The sequence below is a fragment of the Nematolebias whitei genome, chromosome 8 (genome assembly GCF_014905685.2).
Source record: "Nematolebias whitei isolate Nwh7 chromosome 8, NemWhi1, whole genome shotgun sequence".
NCBI lineage: Eukaryota > Metazoa > Chordata > Actinopteri > Cyprinodontiformes > Rivulidae > Nematolebias > Nematolebias whitei.
In genome coordinates, this window is record NC_056505.1 from 4280942 (window position 1) to 4290465 (window position 9524).

At 41.5% G+C, this 9524-nt stretch overlaps 1 protein-coding gene across 1 annotated transcript in view; it reads left to right on the forward strand.

Moving 5' to 3' along the window:
* LOC119412996 (A disintegrin and metalloproteinase with thrombospondin motifs 3) overlaps window positions 1-2812 on the forward strand; it is a 26965-nt gene extending 24153 nt beyond the window's left edge. The window contains exons 7-9 of the mRNA XM_037680008.1: window positions 1153-1548; window positions 1874-1933; window positions 2808-2812. Of these exons, the coding sequence (XP_037535936.1) occupies window positions 1153-1548; window positions 1874-1933; window positions 2808-2812 (461 nt within the window). The remainder of the gene's footprint in view (window positions 1-1152; window positions 1549-1873; window positions 1934-2807) is intronic.
* Window positions 2813-9524: the final 6712 nt, after the last annotated feature.

Consider the following 9524-nt stretch of genomic DNA (forward strand, 5'->3'; position numbering starts at 1 on the left):
TGTACTTTCTATAGTCCAGGTGTACTTTCTATAGTCCAGATGTACTTTCTATAGTCCAGATGTACTTTCTATAGTCCAGATGTACTTTCTATAGTCCAGGTGTACTTTCTATAGTCCAGATGTACTTTCTATAGACAAAAAACATGTTAAGATAGAAATAATTACAAATACAAACAGGTAGACCAAGTAAAGACAGCAGCAGAGAGAGGAAATGTGTTCAGTTTGTCCTCCAGCAGTCTGAGTCTATAGCAGCACAACTAAGGGATAGCTCAGGAAACCCAAGCTGAACCTCATTATAGGATTTATCAAAAAGGAAAGTCTTAAAACTGGATAATGTGTCAGCCTCACGGACAGAAACTGGAAGTTGGTTCCACAAGAGAGGAGCCTGATAACTGAAAGATCTTCCTCCCATTCTGCTTTTGGAAACTCTAGGAACCGCAAGTAAACCTGCAGCATGAGAGCAAAGTGCTCTGTTGGGAAAAGATGGAACAATAAGATCTGTAAAATAAGATGGAGCTAGGTTGTTGAGAGCTTTGTAGGTTTGAAGTAAGATTTTGAATTCATTTCTGAATTTGTCAGGGAGCCTGTGGAGAGAAGCTAAAACTGGAGACATGATCTCTCCCAGTAACTCCAGTTAAGACTCTGGCAGCAGCATTTTGGATCAACTGAAGACGTTTTAAAGAAGTATTTGGACACCCAGATAATAAACCATTGCAATAGTCCAGTCTAGACGTGACAAATGCATGGACCAGTTTTTCTGCATCATTTTTAGATCAGATGTTTCTAATGTTAGTGATATTACACAGGTGGAAGAAGGAGGTTCTAGTAACGTTTTTAATGTGGGGGATAAAAGACTGACCAAGAATAACATCAAGATTTTTAACATTAGAGCTGGAGGACAGATTAATGCATCTAAGGAGGGAGAAAGACTGAAAAAAATCAAGGTGCTCAGATCCAAAAACTAAAACCTCAGTCTTGTCTGTGTTCAAGAGCAGAAAATTAAGGGTCATCCAGGTTTTTATGTCTTCAAGACATGCTTGTAGTCTAGTCTGGATTCACTGGGTTTCATGGACAAATAGAACTGTGTATCATCAGCATATCAGTATGTTTTGAGTGACAAACTGAACCCTCTCTGTTTCTTCTACCTTCTAGACGAGCCCTGCAGTGGAGACAAATCCATCTTCTGCCAGATGGAGGTGTTGTCTCGGTACTGTTCCATTCCAGGCTACAACAAGCTGTGCTGTGACTCGTGCAACAAGCGCGGTGGAACCATGTCTCTGTTCTCTGCGTCAGCTGAGAAGGAGGAGCACGCCCGCTTCGGGTCGGCCTCCCAGCTCCTGGAAACGCTCAGAACCTCTGCAGCCTTCAACAGCACCCGCAGCAGAAAGCCCACCACCACCCCCGCTCCGAAGAAGAAAGCCCCGCCAAAGATCACTGCAGCACCACGGAGAGTTCCTCGACAGCTGATCCTTACTGAGAGGAAGCCCCACAACCTGGCGCCTTCCCCACTCACACACCCCGAGGGTCAAAGGTCAGACAGCCTAAGGGGTAGTCGGTTGCCTTCATCATATTCTGAAGTGGAGAGATGAGAGTGAAGTTTATTTTAGGACTCCTGATGTTCGCCAGATGATCCAGCTTCATCCTGACTCTTCTCACACAAAGAAAGAAGTGCTGGTTCACTTTGTTTTAGACGTTCTCCCGCTCCTTTTTGCCCCCACGTGCACCTGAACTCTCACACGGACACTTCCTGGAACAGACGTATCCTCTCGGTCAACACGAGCGCCGCAGCAGGTGCAGGAGAGCGTCTCTCTCCTTCTGATCAGACCCCTTCCTGCACCTGACAACCGGAGGGTGAACTTCCTGTGTCCTGCAGATGTTTTACAGCAGCTGGTGCTGGAGCTCAAACAGAAGCAGCCGGACCAGCAGCCAGGAGGTAAACAGCACACAGATGTGTTCAGCTCCACCCGGCCTGTGAAAAACCAACCTTCTGGTCTCAGGTGGAGGTTTGAAGCTTCTCACCAACACGACGTTCTCCTGTTTTTAACAAATATTTGTCTAATAAATCACAACCAGGAGTAAATCACCATCTTTAGGCTGATTTGGAGGTGTAGCTCTTTTTAATCAAAGTGTAAAATAAATATAATATAATTTATCAAACATAAAATCCTCTTTACTTGATGCTACAAAGTGCCATTTTTCTTGCCAAAACCTTTTTTTTTGTTTGTTTCGTTTGACAGATCAGATGTGCTTTTAACGTTTAAACAAACCTGTGGGGTCCACATGGAGCCCAGGGGTCCAGCTGGGCCCCATTAAGAACTGGTTTTAGCGTTTCCCTGCTGACCTGCTGGTGTGGGCGGGACCTGAAGCATCACACCTCAAACACCAGTATTAATTTTACTTTAGTTTGTTTTTGTTGACGTTTGACAAATTTGCTATTTTTAATATTTTTTATCTCTTTCATAATTTATGAAAATGTTTTTACTCCAGCAGCTTGAAAGGAGGAAGAATTGAAGCCTAAATGTTTGTATTCAGATGAAAAGAGCTTTTAGAGTTTTTTGTTTACTAATGTGGTGGGAGGAGCCAATCATACTCACTGCTGCTTCTCAGCTGCAGGAAGTTCGTTTTATACCAAGATTCACTTCCTGTAGTTTAAATTCCTGGAGTTATTTTGTAGTTTGTCCATGTCGTGTTTCTTTTTCTCCATTAATGAACTAAAGAAGCAGGTGTCCAAGCAACAAACAAGTCATTTTTAATTTAAAATGCATTTCTTTGTGTTTTATCACTCTGGTTGAGTCTCCATTGTGCAGCTTGACAGGAGTCCAAACGTGGAGCTAAAAAACTCCAAAAGGAGACTTTTTTTATTCAGCTTGACTTTCAAATAATCCCCGAGTGGCTCCTGAAGACGCTGTGCCTCAAATCTTTGAAAAATAAATTAGTTTCTGTTTTTAAATCTTTGTAAAACTCCTGACTCCAAAGTCTCACCTGTTTTCACTTTTCAATCAATTTGACATTTTATAAACAACAAGCCAAAGAGTTGTTTTTAGCTTCAACTTAAAAATTTAGCTTTGTGGGTTCGGCCATCTCAGATAGGATCTAGGAACACAATGAATAAACATTATTGTAGGAATTTGATCATTAAAACATATATTCTGACTCAGATTATGGATATCCACCTTATTCCTAGCCCCCACGCTGCCTTGAGTGAATTATTACTTCCGGTGTTTGTTTCTGTGTGAACAGTACGAGCTAATGTAGTTTCTCTGATCATCGTGGATTTAATTTAAACATGTCGGAACACCACCTGTCAGAGCTCAAACAGGAAAATATAATCAGACCGCTGCCTGCTAAAAAGTGGCTGCAGATTACATCTACTAGCATATTTAGCTACATCTACTAGCATATTTAGCTAGTTATACTAGCATATTTAGCTACATCTACTAGCATATTTAGCTACTTATTCTAGCATATTTAGCTACTTATTCTAGCATATTTAGCTAGTTATACTAGCATATTTAGCTACATCTACTAGAATATGTAGCTATTTATACCAGCATATTTAGCTACATCTACTAGCATATTTAGCTACATCTACTAGCATATTTAGCTACTTATACTAGCATATTTAGCTACTTATTCTAGCATATGTAGCTACTTATACTTGCATATTTAGCTACTTATACTAGCATATTTAGCTACTTATTCTAGCATATGTAGCTACTTATACTTGCATATTTAGCTACTTATACTAGCATATTTAGCTACATTACTGACTCAGTTCTTCTGACGGTAAAGCGATGGAACAACCTGAAAAGCTCTGAGGTGTATTATTATCTACACAGCCGTGAACACAACAGGTACCTGAACTCAGCACGGCTACTTTAGTAAACTTTACTGTTGTTAAATAAATGTAAACAAAACAAAAACAGTGTTTTATCTTCTAAACTGAACTTTCAAATAAGCTGTGGTCCGTGCTCCGCTACCATAATGTTTACTTCCTGTCTAACAGGAAGTTGTACCCAGAATCCTTTCTACAGTAGAGCCCCAGGAATAAGGTGGATCGATTTATAAACTTCCAGTTAACTCCTTCCATGAGCAGCTCAGTGAAACAGGTTTCTTCCATCTTTAATAAAACGCAGCAGGAAGAAGAAATCAAAACAAGTTCATGTTTTGGAATCAAAGAAACTCAAAAAACTTTTTAGTTTTTTCATAACTGAAGTTTCACTGTGAGCACAACAAGCGGGACTTTTCAAAAGCTTTCACTGTTTTTAGAACTTTGTTTTCTCCACTTTATTTTACAAATGCTTTTTATACATTAGACCAAGGTTCAGGAGAGAGAGAAATATTTATTCTTAAAGGGCTTTCACTCGACCACCGTGCATCTGACTGCAACAACAGCAAGGGTTCTCCACCCCCACCCCCTCGGTGAACGTAGAACGTGTAAATAGGTACAAAGCTTTAAGGCAGAAGTATTTATGAAAGTCTTTTTATGGTTTTTATGCAGCTGCAGCCAATGAACCAGTTTTCTTCACATTTTAATTAAACTCCCGGCAGACCGAACGGTTGTTGTTTCAGTGTAAATAAAAATGTTCAGTTTCAGATGTTTTTGTTTTTATTTTTAAGAGTTGTGGCTGCACGACAGAATGCTTTATTTGAACCAATAAAACATCCGATTGATGGAGCAGGAAAGCAGAAAACTGTTGTTTTGTTATTTTCCTGTTTCACATTTTCCTCCCCGAGTAGTTTCTTTTTCTCGTTGCTTCTTAAGAAGAAGAGTGCTGCTAATGTTGGAGAGCTTTGAAGATGACTGTAGCCGTAGACGATCCGGTGACAACGCCTGAGGCGCAGACAGATGTTGTCCATGTACTGTATCCAGACCGCGGTGCTGGTGACGCTGTCATCACTTCCTGTTTCCTGTGTGTAGACGGACGTGTTCACTACTGAAGCTGTTTGTTGGAACAGGGAGCAGCAAAATAAAAGATGAGCTCAGATTCTGTCTGTTCTTTTGTCCCACTCTGTCACCACTGCAGCAAACAAACACTCGGGGAGCAGCGGGCTTCATGAATGGCGGCGTGCACTGTTAGAAACAGGTTTCTTAACTTTATGTTCAACTTTAATCCCATCCAAACCAAAGAGTGCGCCCACACGCCGTCCAGATGAAAACGACCGGCGCAGCCACGCCGTGTCGGGATTTTACTGTAAAACACGAACTCATCGTGTCCCCACGTCTTTTACAAATTCGACTTTAGTGCAGGGCTGTAAAACTAAACTGCTCCGGGGGCCACAGTTACTGACGGCCAGCAGCTCAGGGGCCGAACGTCCAGAAGTTAAAGTCATTATGGAAATAAACTGTTTTATTATTATTATTGTATTCTATTAATCCTCAATGGAGAAATTCATTTTCTGCATTTTTTCCCATTGCACGTGAGCGCACGTGAAGCAGAGGGCTGCCATCCAAGGCACCCGGGGAGCAGCTGGGGGGTTAAGGACCTTGCTCAAGGGCCCAGAGTGGAGCAAATAAAGGTGGAGACAGGTGTGGGTGTTTCATCTATCCCACCCACATTTTGATGTTGTCGGTCCAGGGAGTTGACCCACCACTCCCCTAAATTACAATAAATTACAATGACCTGTACCTTTTAGATTTGTTTGTTTTGTTGCATTGAATCAAATGCAATAAACAGACCCCCCCCCCCCCACACACACACACACACACACTTTTTTTTATGAGCTCGTTGGGCTGGACTGAAGCCCAGGGCCACCAGTTGAAGGACCCTGCTTTAAGATGTGTCCACATTGTGGTTCCTCTTAAAACCACATTATGACGCAGTCTGGATGTCTCAATATGGATTTTATTCCTCTCCTCTTTCTGAAAGTCCTGATGTTTTCCACCACAGGAACATCCATCCATCATCTTTACTTCTTTTTGGGTCGCTGTGGTCACTGGGGCCCATGTCCAGCAGTCACTGTGTGAGAGGCGGGGGACACCCTGGACAGGTCTCCAGTCCATCACAGGGACACATGGAGACAAACGAGACAAAAAAAAACAACATTCACTCTCATTCATTTTATTCCTCTAATCCAGATGTTTTCCTATTAGCTGCACAGAAGCAGAGTAACGCTCTGCTTTGAGTTGGATTAGAAGCTAAATTGGTTTCCTGGAAGAACAACCGAGCCCAGAAGCGCTTGTTTTAAAAAGACGACGTGACTCTGATGAAGCGCAGCTCTGTTTGATGTTCATTGTGCTGCTCTTCCTGCTGAGTTTACCCATCATGCCCTCTGAGGCAGCAGCCATTGTGCATGACTGATGACTTTTCGTTTCAGTCGACACATTAGGAACTGAGTAGCATATTTTACAGATTTATTTCTGCACTTTTCTCCAATCAGTTAATAAACACACAACTATCCTGTTCTTCATGTCAGTGCAGTCTTCATTTCTGTACATTTCCACTGAATGTTTCTTTGTTAGACTTTAAAATCTGACCAAAAATCAGCTAAGACTTTAAAATATCTGAGTCTGCAGAAGTCTGGAATGAGAAATGAGCAGGAATCTAGTTTCCTGATGAGCCTCATGCTCAAAAACTTGCTTGAGTTTTCTACTAAACGCAGCGAGTGAATAAATGGAGAAAAGAAAAAAAGAAGCTTAGGCCCAAAAATCCAGATGTGAAATTGTGCGTGCACGAGTCCCAGCACGTGTCCTTTGTTCAGTCAGATCAACCTGGCTGTGCACGAGACCCCTCCCAGGACTTACTTCTATTTAAAAATAGAAAGATGTCGCGCATAACGGACTCTTCTCTGCATCGTCAAAAATTCTCTCATGTTTTAGAGAAAGAAGAGGAATTTTACTGAGACTTAAATAATGTAGAGGGGAGTAAAAAGGTTGTGTTGGGCGTGCCGTGTTGTGTGAGTGTGTGTGTGTGTTAAGTTATGAGTAGGCTGAAAGGTCAGACAAAAAGATGGAAGTGAAGTGGAGGACAGCCTCCTGTTAATGTTAGACACTGACTGACCTTTGTACTCTTACTGAAGCACATGCATAAAATCAGACACCTCAACCTCACTTAGTTTCTTAGTTATGTCTTTAACACAAGATTTTTGTTGTTGTTGTAAATCATCATAATTTCTGGGCTATAAGCTGCTACTTTTTTCACACGCTTTGAACACCGCGGCTTAAACAATGAAATCCTGCAGAAGAAGAAGATGCAGACGGACAAACTCCTGACTGAGCTTCTGAAACAGCTGCCAGGGCTTTGTGTGGCTGAGAAAATATCTGTTTGAAACTATAACACAGATAAAAGGCGGATGATAGCATCCGTCAGTAAATAAATAAAGTCACATGCCTGAGAAGAAGCTACATTAAAAATCAAGTTTCTTTATCCTATATTTTTTTATTGATATATATAAATAGGATAAACCAATAACGTTTAACTGTTTAAAATTACCAGACTTTGTTCTGTTGTTTCTCGGGCTGTCATCTTGGCACCGAGAAGCATTTTGAATATCGATGTGTTCTGTGCTCCATTAACCAGCCTGTGACCCCGTGACTTAAGATCGCAGTTAAAACTTCGTATTCTTGTAGGAAAAACTCGTCTTCATAAACGGTCGTAGTTCTGTGTGTTCATAAAGAACAAACCACAGCCGTAAACTTGAACTTTGTATTTGTAAGTACGTGGAGTTGTAACTATTTAAACTGTATTTTTACAAAGAAAACGCACAATACATGTGTATGTGGTTTAATTGTTTATAAATTCTAGTTATGTACAACTATGAACCAATATGCTCTATCTTTGCACACACTTTTATTTTGATAGTGTTCTTACCTCCATGTTGTGCACATTTAAAAATAAATCTTCAGATTGCGTTACAGACAGAAGTTGCTGCGACATTATTTCCTGCTGTTTACTGAACAACTGAAACTTCTGAGTGAACAGACGTTATCTACAGGGAGCTTGGGCTAAAGTTAGACGTGACAGTCCCCCAACAGCTGGCAGATTTCACTGTTGTTCGGGTAGAAACATCTGTGTGTGGAACAGGTGTAACCATCAGCTGATATGACTCTGCCCTGCCCCCACGCCTGCAGGTTAACCTGTCAGCTGATGTAAACACCTCAGCTGTGATCTGTAGGTTACAGTTCAGTTAGCATGGCTGCCCTGCCCCCACGCCAGCATCATCCCACTTTCTAAATTCAGTCCCATTTCTGTTTCTGTCCTCAGCCTGCAGCTGGTTTACTCTGCAGGAGAGTCAGAGCTCTGAATCCAGGTGTTACAGGTTTGGACCGAACTAGTAATTAATATCACAAAGCACTTCAAAGACGTGGCATTCAGATTTATAACTATAGCCATTAAAGCAAATATGATGAGCTTAATTTTCTTAATTTTGGAAATGAACAATAACAAGTCTCCTGGTAGCAATTATGGTCCTTTATGTTGCCAAAGGTTAGAGCTTAATCATCTGACATTCTCCGAATCAGTAATAATAGAACAATTGTACAATGAAATACAATGTCGTGTATCTACTTAGGCAGTGTCTTTAATTAGATGTTCAAAGTGAAGTTCAATTACACACACACACACACACACACACACACACACACACACACATATATATATATATTTACTCAAATGTTAAATGAATATTAAGCCAAAGTTGTGAAGAGAATTTTAAGTCTAAAGAGTGCAGAAGAAATGTTTTCTGTTTCCATTTTGATCCCTATGGATCAGCTGCTAACTTACACACCATTGACATCAGAAGCATTTGTAATGTGTGTGTGAGGGGGGAGACACACACACACACTGGTGGGGGGCGGGGCCTAGGGGGTCCTCCCTCAGAAATTTTTGACTCAAATAGATGCCATTTCCTGAAATTTGGTGTATTTTAACTGGATATTAAACATCTACGTTTACCTTCATATGTAAACACGATTCAATAACTATTTTAGAGAGCATGGCACAATGCTCCCCCTCCCCCAGTCGACAACTGCTGTTACTAACTAGCACTAAACTAGTGGTGCACAATACAGACGCGCTAGCTAAGATGCTACAGACGTGGCCATAGACATATATGCAGACGTAGTGCTCAGCTTTTCTCACACATCCCAACACCCATCTACCCCGGTCCAAAACTGCCAACACTAAGTTGGCGCTAAGCTAGTGTGCAACACAATGGTGTCTCTCCTTCCTCCCCCGGCCCCCATCAAGTGACCTCGGAGGAACACTGCACGCAGTGTGGTGAGTTGTTTAGGTAACCAGTAAAACCTGGAGTGGACTTTTGAATATTCTCCTATTAATCAAGAGGAATGGATTTGTTCACAAATAAATAGAAACAGCGCTGGGTGAACTAATATTTCATGGTAAATGTGTGTGTGTGGTGGTGGTGGGGGGTCCTGTTACGTCCACCAAGGTCTAGGAGTATGATTCTCGCTTGGGGTGTGAGAGGTCCTGGGTTCAAATCCCGGACGAGCCCCCATTAATATGTTACGTCCACCAAGAACATAACACATTAAGGAGGACACGGGACACAAATATGGAGGTTCA